Source organism: Anas acuta, chromosome 7 (genome assembly GCF_963932015.1).
Source record: "Anas acuta chromosome 7, bAnaAcu1.1, whole genome shotgun sequence".
Lineage (NCBI taxonomy): Eukaryota > Metazoa > Chordata > Aves > Anseriformes > Anatidae > Anas > Anas acuta.
In genome coordinates, this window is record NC_088985.1 from 17,213,127 (window position 1) to 17,232,688 (window position 19,562).

General features: G+C 47.0%; 1 protein-coding gene across 2 annotated transcripts in view; it reads left to right on the plus strand.

The window, feature by feature from the left end:
• The window catches only part of SYNPO2L (synaptopodin 2 like), a 34,669-nt gene extending 20,366 nt beyond the window's left edge, over window positions 1-14,303 (plus strand). For both annotated transcript variants that reach the window (XM_068689490.1, XM_068689491.1), the window contains exon 4: window positions 9,516-14,303. In XM_068689490.1, coding sequence (XP_068545591.1) covers window positions 9,516-11,854 — 2,339 coding nt within the window. In that variant the 3' untranslated portion in view covers window positions 11,855-14,303. The remainder of the gene's footprint in view (window positions 1-9,515) is intronic.
• The last annotated feature ends 5,259 nt before the right edge of the window (window positions 14,304-19,562 follow it).

The window sequence follows — 19,562 nt, forward strand, 5'->3', positions numbered from 1 at the left end:
TGTGCGATAAGCACCTGCATCATCCCAGCTTCCCACAGGACACATGACTCTAATGTGCCTGCTCAAACCCACTCGGAGCATTGCTGATGCTGACTAGTGGGGCAGCGTGGGGAGCCACACACCTAAGTGGTGGGAATCTGAATGAGTTCCTGAAGGTCAGCAAAGAGCAGGGGGTTGTGGCAGGGAGATTCACACTACAGACATTACAAGCAATTGCTAGTGAGGACCCTTGGTTCCCAACAGCTCCTGCAGTGTCCCCCTCTGCACAAATGCTCACCCCCCTCTCAGAGGCTTGGGATCCTTCTGAAGCTAGGACCTCCTCTCCTCATCCACCCGTGCTCCTCGAGGTGCACTGTATTTTCACCCCCATCCCCAATCATCTGCAATGGGCTCAGATTTTCTCCCACCTGGCAATACCTATTGCTGGCAGAAGACAGGCATACCAGGACAGTGGTCTAGTCCTAACTTGCTATCACACTGTAGGAATTTGTGTCAGTGCAAGAAGTGCTTCAAAATATCTCAATTTAAACTTATCCACTGGACTATTTTTAGTTCCTAGGACTCAAGAGTCTTGCCATGTACGGCAAGGAAAGGGAGGGAAAAATGGGTGGGGAAATTTCCTCTTCTGCTTTATAAGGGCCTGGCTGTGGGTACACATTCATCAAAGTTACTACATTCCATATCAGAAAAGGAAATCCTTCTTGTTCAAAGCGGATGTATGGCAGCATCACTTGTGGAGATAGGATGCTTATAAATAAGTGGGCTATTCATTGGAGGGTCACACAGATTACCTCTTCTAACAGCACAGACACATTGCTCTGCAGAGTGTGCGAGCAACAAGCCAACTACCAGCCGATTACAATGCACACAGGCCACAGGAGCTGCGAAGAAGATAAAGTATCTGAATGGCAGTTTGAACTTACTGCACCACGTTCTCTACTTGCCTTTCACCTTTGACAACTGTGACTAATAACTGCATCGTTGGTAGGCTAGCTTCATGGTTTTGCAATTCACTGCAATGTAGAAGACCAGAAAGATCCCCATTCTACCTGCATAAAAGTAGAACAGAAAAACATTCTGCTCAGATCAGGAGATTAAAATTAATCACCTGAACTATTGATCTGACTGGAAGACTGTTGCTTGCAGTATGCAGTATTCAGTGCTGAATAACCCTTGGTCCTTGCTACTCAGTAAGCAGCCAGCCCCTAGGAAAACAAGAACAGCCTCTGTGGTTGAATCACGGATGGAGAGTCCGACCTCACTTCAGCATGCATTGAACTAGAAATTGCCTACACTTGGGAAATCAGTTCACATACGCTGGTGTATGCAATCTAGCTGCATGCCTTTCTGCCTTTGCTTATGAATCTATCACTTAGATCAGTCAGTTTTGAATTCTCTGCAGCTTGGAATGCTTGTATTAAAGAAGACAGCAGTGACATAAAGTGTGCATCTGGAGCTCCCTCCACCTAGTTTTAGGCTTGAGTATGTTACGTTTTCTACCAAAAGCACAGAGGTGATATTTTCAGACTGATGTATTAGTTGCTTGAGCAGAGATTGCCTGAAAATTTCTGGGTTCTGGGATTTTCAGAGCTCAGTTGAAAGAAATTGTAATGCAAACAGTCAACAAGAATTCCTCTCCCTGTCTAATTTTGTTTCGATCAGGTCTGAAAGTGATATGGGACTTGCTGAAAAGGTTGGGACAAGTAGGCAAAGCCACTCAGAGACAACACTGAAATGAGAAAAAATGATAGTGATGGGGGAGGGAGAAGCATTAAAGGGTGAGGCATAAAAGGACTTTGACAAGGGGTAATTAAGCAATAGGTCATTGCTCAACAAGAGTGAGAGAAAATTATAGTAGGAAGGAGAAAGCTGTGAACCTGACAAATATAATTCAGCAGTTTCCCTTAAATCCGTCGCAGGAAGGGAGATCTGTTTGTTGTGAAATCTGTAAAGCTGTCATCAGCGTATCTACTGCTCATGTTAACCAAGGATCTGGCCCTCAGTATACAAGAAAGAGGGGCAGGAATGAGGGGGAGAAGATTTGGCATAACTTGACACACTGAGTATACTGAAAAGGACAAGGCTGAATCATAGCCTCTGTACAGGTGAAATGTAAGGACTTAGTGAAAATTGTATTAGAACAACCCCCAGGTCTTTGTTAATACCCTGAGATAATGGGAAGGGACTCAGAAAAGGAGACCAAGAATAGCACCCTTCTTACAGGCATGGGCTGTGGAGATGACAAAAAAAAAATAAAAAAAAATTTAGCTTCAGTGAGGTGAATGAAGTAGTTCTTTTGAGCACACTTTGTGAGAAACAAAATGATCAGTAAAAAAAACATGGACTCAAAACAACAAAAGGACCCCGATCAGTGACCTGCTCAGTAAGGCAACATACTTTGTAGCTGAAAAACGAAGGTGGACACAGTGTATGTTGACTTCTACAAGATACCTGATATGGTTCTACATGACTTTTCCAACTAGAGAAATATGGGAGAGAAGGGACTACTGTAAGGTGACTACACAATTGGCTAAGTATAGAGCAGAAAACGTACCTATTAATGGCTCATGATGTCAGGGTAGCTAACTGGCTACGTTGGTAGTGGTGTTTCACTAGGCTTCTGAATCCAGTGGGACTACCTCTATATTTTCATCCATGGAGCTTTAAACACTAACGTATGTCAATCAAATGTCCTCTCCACCTCAATGTTATATGACTGGCAAAAAGACAGATGATTAAAAATCCCAACCCTCCTCTCTTCTGCCAGTGGATCTTGTCCTCTGGCAGCACCCAGACAGACCAGGCAGCGTGTGCTGAGGGGCACCCCAGAGCCCCTAAACTGCTGTTACTCAGAACTGGGACCTGGCTTGGACACCTTGCAGCTTTTCTCTGGTCTTTCTTCCCACAGAAACCCAGGTGTGTGGGGAACAGGGGGAGGGAGGCAGGTTATCTGGACTGAGGAGCTCAGAAGCGTTCCCAGGTCCACCACCATTGTCTTCGTATCTGCTTTTTGAACTGCAAATTCTTCCTAGTGAATCTTTTTAAATATTGTTGCTTCTCTTGAGTGTGTTGTACCTAGCAAGCAGTAACAGCAAATGGCAGCAATACCATTTTTAATGGATGGCCTGAGGATTCAGTGAGATTGCAGCATGTTAATCAGCAGATGACATAAAGCATGGCAAGTACGTACAGTTGTCTTGTGAAGGCTGGATTTTTAGAATGAGGTGGGAGCTTGACAGGGCACAGGAAGGGACTAAAATCAATTAGAAAACAAAATATATGACAAGTGCTACAGGACTAATCAAGTGCGCAGACCCAGATGGTGAACATATGCTTGCCTGTATTACCAGAGAGTGGATGCTGGAAATACTGAAGGACAAAGGGAAGATGAATCAGTACTGCAAACCTGCGAGCAGCAGAATGAACAGATCCTGGTGTCCTTTTAATTTATGTTTCATATTTGACATCTCATTCTCTCATGTCTACTAAATGCAAACCTGCCTGATGCTTCTCATATTCCAAATGGGAACTTACAATCTTTTCTGTGTGATCTTCAGTTTTTGGTGCCTAATGAAGACCACACTCTGGCTTTCTGCTTCCTATGGTGGGGTCTATCTCCTCTGTCTAGCCACCTATTTTCATGTAACTCATAGGAGGCTTCGTATCTTTGTGACTTCAGACTGAAATTAACAAATGAGCTCATAGGCGTCTAGGGTGAATCACATAAATCAAAAAACAGAGATGAAAACAACAACACAAAACCTGCAGTGTGACCACATAAACCTTTCTTAGGAAATCAGTCTAAAAATGCAAAGGACAGATTCACTACTACTTTCAACTTGCTGTCCTGGCAAAAAGAAAGCTCTCCTTTAGCAGTTTTGTTGTAGAAGGCTATGTAGGGAATATTCAGGGCCCAGGTGTGAGAGGGAAGCTGGCCATGTATGCTGCCTTTTGCTCTGAAGACACATTTCCCTCCAGCTCAGGAAAAAAAGTCAAACTCTCAATCAACTGAAGATTTTTTTGAGTGAACAAGCAGGATACCATGAGGCTAACACAGAGACAAATCGCTGCCATGCATAGCAATGTCTCTGAACCTTCTTAGCCTAGCAGGGTTCTTCAGTAGCAGTGTGAGAGTCAAAGAATGGCAAAGAATGGTAAAAAATCTACTAAGGGACTGAGCGCATTTTTTCTCATGGCTGTTGATTCCCCTGTTAAGAAGCTTGATTTCTGTCTTTCTAGCACCAGCAGATTGTAGTGGGGCAGTGTCTCACTAGTAACTCTTAAAATCAGTAGCCATTTAAGAAACTGCACTGGTTTCACAAGTACTTAACTGTACTTTTAACTCTAGCTACATGCTTAAGCGTTGCAGACTTCAGTACGACCACAGCATTTGTCTGTACTGTGCTAACTGGAGGTGAAGCCAGTATTCATCTTTTATATCATGCACAGCTTGTGTGACGGAAGTGTGCAAACATCCAAGAATGAGAAATAAGTTTTCTGTCCCAAGAGTTACAACGCTTCTTTTGAGTAAATGAATATATAGTCCTCTGCCATATTCTACAATTCAAACATTAGCTGTAGCTTGAAAGGCTGGCTTTCGACAGGGAAATACTTGGAAGGCCAATATAACCTATTCAAATCTTATTTTGAAAGGACTCCAGGTATGAAGAGCATGAGATGTCTATATCCTCTAATGACTTACTGAGATATTTGCAACATTAGCCATGGAAAAATGACCTTGCCCAACATAAATAGCTGGAAAAACAAAATTGAAGTTGATCCCATATGAAAAAAATAGTATTTCATCACACAGGAATAGCTTTTTTAATCTGAAATTAGTAACATGCTTATTTTCTGTGGTATTGGCTTTTCTAGAATTTGGTCTTTAGTAATAAAATTTACCAGCTTTATTTCCTAGTGAACATGAACAGTATCTGACATTGTGTAAGCCTCCTTGTTCAGAAGTTTTCTTGAGTATACATTACAATGCTTTCTTGTAGCGAGTCCTTATCTTCAAAAGTTTTTGCACTTCTCTTTACTGTAATTAGTAGCTTAGTTTATTCAACTTCAATTAAATTTAGTTAAATCAGTACATAGAAAAGTCTTTGAAGGCTTTGCCTGATGATTTTTGTGTGTGTGTGTGTGTATTACTTCAGCAGAATTTAATAGGAACAAAATTTGAGTGCTCTACAAATTAGCAAAAAGTTTTCTATAGAAATTGTCCACCACACCAGCAGAATGTAAGAGTTTTATAACCCTTCTCTTTACTCTCTTATCCATTCCATTTGAATGTTCTTATTAGAGATTTTTTCAGCACTGCAGAGCTATATTTTCATTTCCAATTGCATACTGCATGTATCAGATCTGACAAGGCTCTTTCAAAGAGACTGTATCCCTGTATGTGTAAGTTTTAACCAGGGAAGAAGCAACTGAGCCGCTTTCATTGCTCTTGCTGTAAAAACCTCTGTACGAGGCCTGTCAGGCCTCTCTTACAGCAACACTGCCTGCGGAAATTGGCTTTCTTGGCATTCAGCAGTGGTTAATGGATTTTAGGAGGCACGGTCAGACCTTCCTTTTTGTAGACTCACTAACACCTGAGATGGTATGCTCAAGTCCTGGGCTAAGGTACTGCTAGTGCTGTACGCCTGCTGTATGGGAGGATCACAGGACAGTGTCCCACAGCTGCAGCTCCGGGATTCGCTCCCAAGCCCTATTGCTCATGTACAGGAAGAGGCAGTAGGACAAGGCCTAGCCAAAGCATGGGAGATGCTGAGCAGCTCACAGGGCCACAGCTGTGGAGATGTGTAGGCTCCCAGCACCCTTTGTTCCCTTCCTCGTTGTCCACCCCAGTCCTTATTGTCATCAACTCATCTCTCATCACCGCTCAGTCTCCAGTGCTGGAGCGCTGCGTGGTACTGCCAAAACGCACTCCTTGCCTCCAAACCCTCTGTCGCCCTCCCTGGGCACAGCCACGCTCTTCATTATTGTAGGCAACAGCCTTTGCCACTTTAATTCAACTAAACCACTACAGGCACTGAGGATCCTAATGCTCCTCTGTTAAATATTCCTCAGTCCTGCCACACAACAGGAATCAGTGCCATGGACTGGTACTCCTCAGACATGAAACACAATTGATATACATAGGAAAAGAAAACCTCTCCTCCAACCTCTTTTGTTCTTTGTATTTGCCTGGAGCTGGGTGCTCTCTGAGGGTTTCAGAGAAGGAAAGTTGCTTTCCACTTGGCTGGGTTTCCCTGTTTACCACCCTGGACATGAGCACTGTGTTAGCCTTGTCTGTTTGCAGGACATTGAGGTGCTGCTTAGAAACAAAGCCTCTAACCTGAAGCTTGCACCACTGAAGCAGTAAGAGTAGAGATTTATTTTAATTTATTTTAAGAAAAAAAAAGAGAAGAGTTTCTCCTCCCAGGGAGTGGGGGAAAGAAGGAGGCTGTTTAAGTGCCAGGTGACAATGTCCATCACACTGCTCAGTGATGAAGCTAAGAAGGCAAAAATAGACCAAGTGACCTCATGGCTTTAGGCAGCAATGCCTATGAGACAAAAGAGAGGCTTTAAAAGGCTTGTGAAGCTGATAGCAAAGGGCTTGGACACCTCAGAGTTTTGGTTCTGCTCCAGCAGGGAACTGCTTTGCTTCTCTCTCATTGCCTCTCTCTGTTTATGGGGAGTTGTGAATTAAACGGGCTTTGTGACATGCCCAGCTCTCCAGGTCTGGACTCTGCCTTCTCAAGCTTGGATCAGCCTTATGCAGGTACAGATGTCTCCTCTTTCCTTTTTCTGTCCTTTTTTTTTATTTTCTTTTTCTTTTTCTTTTTCTTTCTTTTTTCTTTTTACTTTTTTTTTTTCTTTTTCTTTTTCTTTTTTTTTTTTCTTTTTACTTTTTTTTCTTTTTCTTTTTCTTTTTTTTTCTTCTTTTACTTCTTTTTCTTTTTCTTTTTCTTTTTTTCTTTCTCTTCTCTTCTCTTCTCTTCTCTTCTCTTCTCTTCTCTTCTCTTCTCTTCTCTTCTCTTCTCTTCTCTTCTCTTCTCTTCTCTTCTCTTCTCTTCTCTTCTCTTCTCTTCTCTTCTCTTCTCTTCTCTTCTCTTCTCTTCTCTTCTCTTCTCTTCTCTTCTCTTCTCTTCTCTTCTCTTCTCTTCTCTTCTCTTCTCTTCTCTTCTCTTCTCTTCTCTTCTCTTCTCCTTTCCTCTCCTCTCTTCCCCTTTTCTGTTTCCACTCCTCCCTTTTCCCAGTTCATTTCTCTATTCTGCTTTCACTCTCCTTTTTCTTCATCCTTTTTCTTCAGCAAGTCATTTTGGGACGATTTCTCTTTTCCTGTTTTTCTTAAACCATTGTGGGAGATTGTACCTTGAATACCATGATCATTTTTTCCGTTGGGAGAATGGGTGTAATTTGTTATGTGCTTTAGCCTTTATAAGAAGGGATGTAGGAAGAACAGAACAGAGAGGCAAGCTGCAGGTCCCAGAGGGCCTCAGTTTCCAGCTGCTTCAGAGCACAGAGTAGTTCAGAACAACTTGCTAAGGAAGCTGCACGTGGACATTAGTGCTGGGCCTGGCCCAAGAATTGGTTGAGGCATAACCAAGACCATCTGCTGTTCTATTTTCTCTAACTACAGTTGCTAGAGTTGGGCCCTTTCATGGCGCTCTGCTGCCAGAAGGGCTGCCCAGACACTCCCTTTGGACGGTGTAGCTCCCTGGATGTTAGCTCCTGATGCCAGAAATCTTCCTCTGAGTCACTCATGCAGAGTTGACATAGTCTGGACTTGATGTAGATTCTGTTGTGATGCTCTTCCTCCTTGTAAATTTAGAAGCAAAATAGGAGCCTGGTGAGGTGTAGTGACTGCATCCTTGTAGAAAGAAAGAAATCTCTCTTACTTCCTCCACTGTGAAAACCCCCAGACACAGGCATGCAGACTTCTAGGTGGAGTGGACAGACCTTCAGGGACTGGAACTCGTTTCCATCATGGGCAGCAGATCTTTGAGGGCAAGTCCTCAACTGTGCTGAAGAGCACTACATCTCCACAAAATCCTGAACGCTACATTCGTCTTGGTTCAGCTTAAATTTGGTATGTAAGGAAACTTTTGAAGACAGCCTTCACTCTCCAAGTGTAAATACAAATGGTGGGCCATTTTTTCAGGTCAGCACTGATTTTGCTTTTTCTTGTTTTCTGGGTGCAAAGGGGAAGAGCAGACTGAGCACCCAAGTAAGGGGATTTCAAACCAGAGAAGTCCCCTTGCTGACATCACAAGGCAGCAGCATGTGCTCTGGAATTGCTGCAGACCTTGAGACGAGTCTTTGTCTTTATCTTAAGCTTTGTGGAAGAATGACTGCTGTGCAGACCAACTCCTTATTTTTAGCATGGGGTAGGAGAGGGAGGCTATTTCTGCTGTGGTTAAGCTGGTGCAGTATGGAACAATGACATCTGCCACAACTGTGCAGCCCAGCCGGATTTTAGGGGACATCTGCAGCCCCCAGGAAAGCTGGTGTCCTTCCTAGCTAAGATCCCTCTCCCCTGCTGTCCCCAGTGCAAATAACTGCCACATTAGCTGGTCCCAATTGAATGGATGCTCTGTGATGAAACAAAATGAGATTCAAAGAGGACTGAGCAGCTTCCATCCTTTCTTGACCTAACCCCATCCACTAGCACTGCCTGCAGCTCTCCTATCCTGTCCTATCCTGTCCCGTCCTGTCCTATCCTGTCCTGTCCTCTCTTCCCCCCACCTTCAACAGGGCATAATTTTTTTCAGGGCAAGTGTAGTGCAAATTTCTCTCACTTGAACACCAATTCTAGGCAAGTTCCCGCTTTCCCTAGGGCAGCTGAGTTTGGTTTTCTGTTGAATCTTGCTCACCCCAACTTCCCTGCATGCCGGGCAAAGAACTCAGCGTTCCTCCCTGGGGCTTTAGTGTCCATTGGACTGGCAGAGCAGGTGGAAAATGATTATCCCGCCCTTTCATGCCAGCGTCCCAACAGGTGTTGGCTTTTCCAGGCAAGCCTGTGTAAGTGGATTCCTTCTGGCCTGGCTGATCAGTCGTGGAGGTCTGGGATTCTTGCTTGGGAGCAAATGCTCTGTTTCCTTGCTGGGCATGGGGCACAGGCAAGGGACTACAGCAAGGGTGAAAACCTGCCTCCTGCTGCTATGGGGCCGCTGCAGGGAGCAGCAAACAGCCCTACACACAGTGTTGCTGCAAGATAGTCACTGCAGGGCTCAGGCCCCGATTGTCCCTCTTGAGCTCTTTGTGACTCCAGTATCTTTGGAGTAAGGAGAGTTGACCTGTATGAACTTTTTTGACTGTGTTTTCAGGGAAAGAGAAAACTGAACATGGGTTTGTATCAGTAGGTCTTAAAGATACTATGAGCAAATGTTGGAAAGAAAAGGAAGGGCAGGGGGTGACAGTGTGCCTTCTTGTATGAGCACTCAAATACCTACAGCCGTATCGCTCTCCATCTCTGCCTGTCCAGCCTCTTGCTGAGCTCTGAGCTTGCCTCTCTTTGTCTCTTGCAGAGCTCCACCGCCACGAGAGCATCCAAGAGAAGAACGTGAAAGAAGCCAAAACCAAGTGCAGAACCATTGCCTCCCTGCTGACAGACGCACCAAACCCCCACTCCAAGGGGGTGTTGATGTTCAAGAAGCGCAGGCAGAGGGCCAAGAAGTACACACTGGTAAGCTTTGGCAGTGTCGACGAAGACCGCTCCTACGAGGAGGAAGACGGAGTTTTTCCAACCAGTGAGTCTGAATTTGATGAGGAAGGTTTCTCTGATGCCCGAAGCTTAACGAATAACTCAGACTGGGACAACACTTACCTGGACATTGAAAAGTCCAAGTCAGACTCTGAGCAGAAAGACGAGAAGCAAAAAGGTTTGAGTGAGGCCTCGGGTAAAGGAGCCCGCTTATTTGAGCAGCAGAGGGAACGTGCTGGGAAGTACACAGTAGAGAAAGTCCCTGCAGAGAAGGGCCCCCAGCTTGCCCCAGCTGTGCAGCCGCAGCCGGGCATGCTGAATGGAGAGATGCCTGTGCCCCAGAAGACAAGCAGCGTGCCCCTCAGCATCCACCTGGAAGGTGTGCCAGTGCTCAGCAAGCAGCCAGCCACTCTGCCCGCTCCGCTCCTGGCTCCCTCCAGCCCCACTGTCTTCCAGCCAGCCCCCGGCACCCCCGACCCCTTCTCTGCAAGCACAGCCAGTATGTTCAACAGATCCGCACGGCCCTTCACCCCTGGCTTTTCTGGCCAACGCCCAGCGACATCCTCCGTCATCTTCAGGCCATCTGCACCCAAAAAGCCCGCTGAAAGCCTGGGTGGGCAAAGCACGGCAGTTCCCCCTTTCTCGCCTCAGGCTCCAGGATCACCTGCCAGCGCCCCAGTTCCGGCACACCGCGGTGCAGTGAGCTCCTCCACATCTCTGTATATTCCCGCACCAGGAAGGCCAACACCACCGGTAGAATCACAGCCGAGAGCAGGAGGAAGCGCTCCAGAGGCTAAGCCTTCCACCAACACTGCCCGGACATCCACTGCCTCCATATTTCTATCAACTCCCTCAAAGCCAGGAGGGGAGGTGGCCTCTGCAGCGGCCCAGCCACGAGCCCCTGGAACAGCCTCCTCGTCTTTGTATATCAGCCCAGCGCCACCGCAGCACGTGGTGAGCAGCTCCCCGCTGCCAGCGCAGCCTTCTCCTGCCACCTCACCGGCGACGCCACGGCCTCCTTCCGAGCCCCTCACCTCCAGGGAGCAGAGGATCTCCGTGCCGGCTCCCCGCACAGGCATCCTGCAGGAGGCCCGTCGGCGGGGCAACAAGAAACCCATGTTCAGTAAGATTGAGGAGAAGAAGAAGAACTCACCCAACCCCGAGCTCCTGTCTCTGGTGCAGAACCTGGATGAGAAGCCAAAAGGTGACCACCCTGGGGCAGGCTTTGAGTCTGGGCCCGAAGAGGACTTCCTCAGCCTGGGCGCCGAGGCCTGCAATTTCATGCAGTCCTCTGGCCGCAAGTTCAAAACCCCACCTCCAGTGGCTCCGAAGCCTCAGCAGCAAGATGCTGGACTGGTAAATGGGGCCCACGACATGCCTCAGCTTAAGGGCAAAGGGGCAGAGCTCTTTGCCAAACGCCAGAGCCGCATGGACAAATTTGTGGTGGAGACAACGCCGAAGCTGGAGTCCAAGCCCAGGACCCCTTCTCCTTCCCCTTCTCTACCTTCATCCTGGAAATATTCACCCAACATCCGGGCCCCCCCTCCGATAGCTTACAACCCGATGCATTCCCCTTTCTATCCTCTGGCTGCCAGCAAGTCTCAGGCTAGCAAAGCAGAGAGCAAAGTGAAAAAGGCACCTGGCCAGAAATCAGGGCTCAAGGTCATCGATTTCATGCGCCATCAGCCCTACCAGCTAAAGTCAGCCATGTTCTGTTTTGGAGATCCCCCAAGCCCCAGCACGCAGGAGCCTCCTGCTCAGGCAGCCCCGCAGCCCGGCTCGTCCTTCCCTGCGGCTAAGCAGGTCCCGGTGAAAACAGCCAAGGCCCAGGAGATTCGTCGCTTCTCCACCCCGGCTCCCGCACCGGCCTCAGGCAGCATGGCACCCACCGTGCTCGTGCCCCGCTCGGCCACCACTCTGGATGAGCCTGTGTGGAGAACAGAAATGGCCTCTTCTGCCCCTGCTACCCCAGCGCCCTTCCAGGTGGAGCTCAGCCAGTCCCCTAAGCCATACCAGAGCTCCCCTGAGCTTGTTCAGGCGAGCCTGGGGCCTTCCCCAAACCCTGCCTCAGCCTCTCGGTTTCAGGTGGCCAGGCCCAAATTCTCAGCAGCCAGAACGGGGATGCAGGCCAACGTGTGGCGGCCGAGCTTTGGCCACCACTGAGGCAGGCGCTGCTACCATCCCATCCACAGCCCCACAGAGATAGTGCTCGTTTTGTCTTTCATGTCAGCTCAGTACATTGGGGTGAGTGATGTAAAATGAAGAAAAGAGAAAAAAAAAAATTGCTCCCCTTCTGCACCACCCTCTCCCCCAACCTCCCCTTGGTCTAAGATGGGCAGCTTCATGGCAAGGCTTACGGCTGTGGCTACAGATGGAGGAAGAATGTGGAGAGAGGGCACGTGTGGTACACAGGGACTGGGAACTCGACCGCACCAGCAAAACCCGTGTCTGGAGAGGGTGAATGGCAGGTGTGGTCTCAACGAGGACATGCAGTGGTTTCCTCCCAAGGTCTTTGGAGCCAACCCTGAATGGAGGGGCCTTGGCGGACAAGAGCCTTCCAGGAAGGACGGGTTGGAGACAGGATTACAAAACAGAAGTCCTACCTTCCCCATCAGACTGCTTTTCTGAGAGCCTGTGAGTCTGTACATAGGCACACCCCTACACACACAGCAGCAGTTAGCAGGGAGAGGAAGGAGAAGTGGGGCTCTGCCTTGGACACTTCTGCCAGATTTCCCTCCATGGGAAAGGAGGCAAGAGAGCAGAGTGGGGAGGTTTGCACATGCACAGGTAGGCAGTGTGTCCTGCACAGGAGGATGGTGATGTGTGCCTGTTCCTCTGGTCGCCAGGCGGGGACTGAACGAAGCAGTCATCCCAGCTGGTGCGAAACTCAGCCATCAGGTCTGGGAGCAGGTTGCCAGAGAGGTGTTGAATGGACTTGGTGGGGCTACCACAAATTCCCCACAGCAGGAGCTATCAATTTTTGGAGATACACAAAGGGCAAAGCTAAGCTCAGGCAGTGGCTGGTTAGCTCCAAGCAGTCCCTGCAGCATTAGTCTCACTGGAACAGGATGCAGATGCTGTAAGTATAAAGAAGGATTGTGTGGGAGAAGGTAAAGTTGGCTTTAAAAGGAGGCAGGATTGAATAAGCATTTGCATTTCAGCTTTTTGTTTAGTGGACAGAAGAGTGGCTAGATTGGAAATGGGTCTTGACATAAAACTTCCTGAAAACTCTCTGTTGAGCTGGAAAATGGAGCCCCTTTTACAGAGAGTCTCATCAGGAGAGTGGAGTACAGGGGAACAGAGTTACAAATGGAATTGCATGCTAAATGATTTAAGTATCCTCAAGACTGATTGATAAAAACGGAAGTGCTCTGAGATTCCCAGAGGATCAGCATTCTCTGACACACACATACAGAGCTCAGTTTGCTGGCAGTGCGGGGGAAGTAGGACTGGTTATTCTTTGATTGCCCCAGGCTAGCCTCAGACCTAATCCCTACACCAAAGGTATACAAGAAGAAAGCATTCCCTCTCCCAGGAAAGAATTCAGGATATCAGTAGGGCCTGTGCATGTGTGTGTGCCCATCACCTACACTCCAGTCTGCACAACCCCCTGACATTTGTTTTTCTGCCCTTGCTCCCCTTTCTGTGGAACCTCACAGAGTGGGCTGGAGAACCCAGCTAGCAACTCTAGTCCTGGACAAGCCTGAGAGGGAGGGAATGAGAGAAAAGGAAAAGCGATACACAATCCTGCCAGGTCCCTTTGAATCCTCTGTGTCTGGCTGGCCTCGCTCTGCAGGCCTGTGTTTGCAGTGCACATTGCTGGGAGCCCTGGAATGTAGGATGAGTGTGCTGGGCAGGGAGGAGGACAGCAGTGACACCTCTCTCGGAAGGCTATCAGCCATGGGAGAGGCTGGAGAAAAAAACTTAGGGCATGCCCTGAGTTAATAAGAAAAGGGGAGGTGCTGCACCTGGTTGTATGACAGAGGAGCAGTCGACCTCAAATGATGAGGTGACAGTCCATGTTCCTGGAAAGCCCTAGAGGGGAGGTCTTAGGAGACGTCATCACTGCAGAGTTAACTCAGATCACCAGAATCCACTTCACTGTGGGGGGGAGCAGCCACGCTACAAAACCTGACTTGGATGATTGCTTTCTCACTCATCCTGTGCTGCACTGAATTGCCATTGTTGCTGCACATATTGCCATGTGCTCTAGCAAGATGTCTGTCTGTAATTCTTCCCACAGAAAGAAGAAGGAGTCTTCCATTTTTCTAATTAACCTGTGGGGAGGAACTAAAGGACTGGCAGTGCTGCAAAAGTTTAGTCTGTAATCTCCTTGTGGAGTGCTGGCTGGCTGGCACTGACAGACCAGCTTGCCCAGGCTGAAAGCATCACTGAACTCAGGTGTAGAGAGGGGTTACGTGGACCAGAGAAAGGGTGTTCAGGATAATTCTGCAGTGAAGAAATAACCTCAGAAAGTCTGAATCTTACTCCAGTGTTCCTGACCCTCACGGACCTAAAAATCAAGTGTATTCAGGACCTGAGTGTCTCAGGAATTTATTCTGCCACTGGGAAGAAAAAAAATAAAATAAAATAAAAAATAAAATAGAGAGAAGTCTGTTTTTAGTATGTTCAGGAGATTGCATCTGGCCTGTATTTGGGTGGTGCTGCACCAGATCTCTAGGAGACACTGATGCAAGTCAAACAATGATGGCCAAACACTGTGGAATGTTACATGGCAGGACCTGAGTGCAGTAACTGGATTCGGCCCATAATTTCTGATAATGTAGTGGGCAGGAGATGAAAAAATGTTAGGTCTGATAGGAGAATTAATGCTAAACATCAGAGCAAGGAAAAGAATCGGGAGGCGAGGGATCCTGCATTTCACCTCTACCATCCTTGGTTCAAAACTAGGTTTGGAAGGAACGCTAGTTTGATGGCATCAGCCTCTCCCAGTCTTTTCTGGGTCCTGTGCTGAGGACAGAAGGGGCTCTGCAGTAGCAGAGGGTGCTGCAGATGAGGCCTACAGTGCTTGTGGAGTATCCCAAATAAGGCCTGTGGCTGCAAGTAGCATGAGATGAGAACTAATACTGAGATGCATCTGCTAAGCTATAGGGAAGAAACTTGCACAATTGCTGGCTTTGTGCAGCTCTGCTAGTGTCTGCTCATGAAAATAATGTGGCTGCCTGTTAGAAAGGTCACGGTTGAGGTTACAAGGAATACTTTTGAACCATCTAAGATTGTCTTGAGCCTCTCCAAATTCCTAATTCCTCAGCTGTTGAACAAGCACACATGTAAACAGTTGCTGGACAAGTTTTAGCTCCCACCTGCTAAGTTATGAGCTGCAGTGGTGTAGGCCAACCCCCAGTATCCCTTAGGTAAGCATTTGAAGACGTCTACATGGGCTCTGATTTAAAACGGCCTCCTCTCTAGCATGCTGCTGGTTCTACATTGCAGCTATGGCAATCCTGGGGGTTTATCTTGGCTTCTCTTCCCTCTGAATGTATGGCAACACTTGCCAGAGATAACCTCAAGTTCCTGTAGCAGCTGAGAGGAAGAATTTCGGAAGAGACTGGTGTGACGAGGAGTCACTGTTCACCAGATGCAGCACAGAATAACCCAAGATTGTTCCTCTGACAGAATTCACTCCCTTTCTGCTACCATCCAGCACACTCTACCAGACCCTCTTCTTAGAGGAGACTTGTCGGTGCTCTGAAGATGGGAGCCTCACAGCAGTGCTCTGGTGGAAGATGTGACCCCAGAAGGAGAACAGAGGTGGCGTCTCTGTTTATGGAAATACTTTTTTCCTTTTCTGTTTTGTCGTTTTTGCAATTTACAGTCACTTTCTATTTGTTTGTGCAGAAGAATAAACTTGTGATATGCACTTTACACGTGGCATTTTGTCACCTTCTTTGCTTAGCACTAAGAAAGGACTGCTGGGTACATCACATGCAGTTCGCCACCACCACAATCTATTACTACTGCTAAGACCAAGACAATATAAGGAGTCCAAAAGAAGATGGGATGTCCTGGTAATAAAAACACCTAAGCAAAACAATCAAAAATTAAGTGAGATATAAATTTTGGTGTAAAGGGTTATAAATCACTCACTGATAGGGCAAAGAAGAAATTTCCTTAGGGGCGGTGTCACAGCCTGGTGCTACAATCAGCTCTGCCCGTTCCTGTTCACCCTCAGCATAACCATTCATAGCCCTGCTCTGCTCCAGCCCAGTGGCTATGGCTAAAACAGAACAAAATCCAGACAGGAATTTACAGAGGTGCCAGCTAGAAACCTATCCCAACCACCTCTTCTTGTCCCAGTTATTGTGCAGATAGGATGTGTCAGTATGAAATCTGGCCCAGCAACCTGCTCTTGTCCTAGGCTGTCCCTGCCATAACAGTCCCTGTCCTAGCAAAAGATGGGTCCAAATTTTAACAGTGAAGGGATGGGACAAAACACCTAGCATAACCTAAAATTGATTTAGTCACCTTTTCCAGACTTAGCCTAAATCCTCATTTGTTAGCTCCTGAATCCCTGTTAAGGGATTCCTCTGCTATCCCCTGCTTATAAATCTGGTATTAACAACAGGTTGTCAGCTCCACTAAGTCCACATACAAACCCACATCGTACTACTACTCACTGTATTCTTAACATACTGAGAAATCAGGAAACCCAATCCAACAGAAAAACAAATACATCCCACTACATCCTCAGGCTCTAGCCCTGGGTCCTGAGAGGTTCATTGTGCTCAGTTTCAGACGAGTTTTGGCAGGCGTTACTTTTCCAGATGTATGTCACTCACAGATAGCAATTCCTGAGCATTGCAGGAGCTGCTGGGGTCAGCTGTAGGATTAGAATGCAGTCTGGACACTTGCCCAGGCACCGTTTTGGGGATGTTTCACAGATTAACTGCTAGGAGGCGTCCCTTACACAGTGTCTGGAGGTGGGTTTGGGGACTATCCAGCCTATTTCTGACTGATTTGTGGAAAGTAAAAAATGCAAAGGGGTAGCAATGTCTGCTGATACCAAACCTGAGCTTCAAGCCCAACCAGAAGTGCAGTTCCCAAAGAGATAAAACTACAGATGCACAAGCTGCAGATTAGGGCTGCATCTTGTTTTGCTTAATAAAGCTGACATAGTAGGATTACGAGCTACTCCAGATGGTTTGACACATTGCAGGACAGTTGTTGTGTCCAGGGCTATGATTAAATTCCATGTTAACCTCTACAACCTTCTCAAGTGAGAGTCATTTCTTCTCACAACAGACCGTGTCAGAAGGATCTGACAATCAGACTTTCAAATGTGGAGGGGGAGCCAGCCCTGAGACTACTGGCCCAAAGCAAAGCCAAAGGATTACTGAACCTTTGTTGGCAGGCTAGGGATGAACATGGACTCCAGTGAGCTCCTCAGAGAGTATTTTAAAAATAGAAAATAGTAAGGTGCCATGGGGGGGTACCTACCCCCAAAGACTTATGTTGGATGGAAGGAGAAGTGTCCAGCAAAGTGCAAAGCCAGGCAGGTATGTGACATGTGTGAAGAATAAGGATATTCCCAGGCACTACATACCTATAGCTGCAATGGCCACTAGATGTTGCCACTGTTCTCTAAATTATCCGGAGTTTTGGCATTCACCTGATGTGGTGTTAAACCTGGAGGGTTTAAAATCTTAGGGAATCCTTCCCTCCTAATCAACCTCTTTTGGCATTCACATATGGTGTTTCTTAATGCCACATACCAGAGGAGAAGACCAGTCTCATGCCGGGCAGTTTTGGCAGTGGGAGGCTTGCTGCGGCTTGGGGGGGATTCCTGGGTGGCAGCATGTGGGGCATGCAGGCAGACTGCCGGCGAGTAACACACCATAGGTACCCAGCTATTCCAACACACAGCTCTGTGATCAAATCCTACATCTTTCTGTCCCAGACCTATGCATCATCATCACCTAAGCCCATTTAATGGCAGGAGAGAGCTGGGTGTTAACTATTTGTCCTATTGTGTTGCTACAAGCTACTGACAAGTCTTCCTGCTGTCTGTGTAGAAGTGGAAGAGATTAGGCATATACAAAATATTTTAAAAGATCAATATATATATATATGTATTTCAAAATGAAAAGCAACCTCCCCCACAAAAGCCAACCCAAGAGCTTTGCATGTTCTTTTCAGGACAGATCAAATTGTGTTGAAATCTGCTGCTTACGAATATTTTCAGCACATAACAGTCCTGGGCTCCAGGGAGAAAGGGGAGCAAGGTGAATATTTAACTCCATATCTTTGGAAAACTAAAATGGTGAAGACTCTTTGCCAGACTGACTCTGCTTGCCAGATTTTCACATGATCAAAATGTGCTCAGGAGGCAGCCCTGCCGATGACTTTTGTCTTGGCTGCTACTTACGGCCATCTAGCACTATGGAATGAGACAGGTCTCATCTACTGTGCTTGAAATGATTTTCCAGACATCAACATTCCGAAGTTGCCTGTTTAAAATTAGGTGCATGGGAATTCAGCAGAAAAATAAACAACTTTTGAAGGTACAGGTCAGACAAAGCAAAGCATTGTGCAAGCTGTTCTTAAAGCCACTTAAGCAAAGCATATATTTGGAAAGAGGGAGGTAGTCGCAGTGAAATACAGACAGTCCCTTGTGTGATTAAAAACTCCTCTCTGAAGTGCTGAAATGTCCTGAAGGCAGGACAGGTACTATTACCACTGACCTAAGTGGAAGCTCCACTCTCAAGCAAGGACTGAATTTAGCCCCCATATCTCACTACAATCCAGGGGGAAAAAAAAAAAAAAAAAAGTAACTCATCAACCAAGTCTTGTAATGATTTACAAGCCTGAGCCTTGAGCATGAGTGGGTTACAAGATAAGAGTAAGAGCCCTACATTACTTCTTAGCTCTCCTGTTTTCATCCTATTACCGAAGGCAGGGCTATCAGACTGGGACAACACTACCCATGCAAAAAGCCACTGAACTGCTGAACCTGGCATCGTGGCAGGGCACAAGTGCCATCTCTGCTACGCCCGCCCAAGACATTTCTAGACTAGTGAACTACGTATTTCTATCTCTCAGGGAAACTGTGCAGAGAGAGGAGAATGAGCAGCATTTAGTTCTCAGCCTGGCAACTGAAAATGGAGCCATACGATTTTATTTGAAGCTAGAGTAGGAGGTGGGAATCTCAGTTAAAGATGTGCCTTGGTGCTTAAGTGTCAGACACAAGACTGCTTTATCCAAATCACCCTGTAAATCCTGGTGCCATACTAACAGAATAAACCCTCTCTTACATTCCCTCTGGGATCAAGGCTCCAGCTCCGTGCAGTACACACCAACAGCACCGTTAGGTCCCACACCTCACCCTGTGTATGGATACCTGCCTTCCCTTAACCCCACTTGTTTCTTACCCTTTGGGATGGGGATCCTCAGAGGAATCTGGTCTCCTGGAGGCATCTCATCCCGAATTGCCATCAGTGCCCAGTCCTTTCTGCTGGGCATGCCTGCCTGTATCCTGTCTGAGATTCACAGACACTGCACACCTTCCCTTCATCTCCTTCCTATTGCTTTTCCCTACTCTCTCTAGAGTTTTGTAAGAGGGTTTCCATCGATCTCCCACTAGTCTTGAGGCCCTCTCCTTCCATCCTGCACAGCTCTTCTGCATGCATCTGGACCATCTCTCCACTGGGATGGGAGGAAGCAGAGAAGCAGCAGGTCGTGCTGTGTGGTAGGGAAGAATAAACACATATTTCCCTGCTACAACATCTTCTAGAGCTACACCACGCCTCAAAACCCAACAGGTTTCCCTGTGATATCCATCTAGCACAGATTGTTCACCTAAGGTGTAATTTGTGCTCATGAAGGTGCTGGAGATGACTGGAGAAATAATATA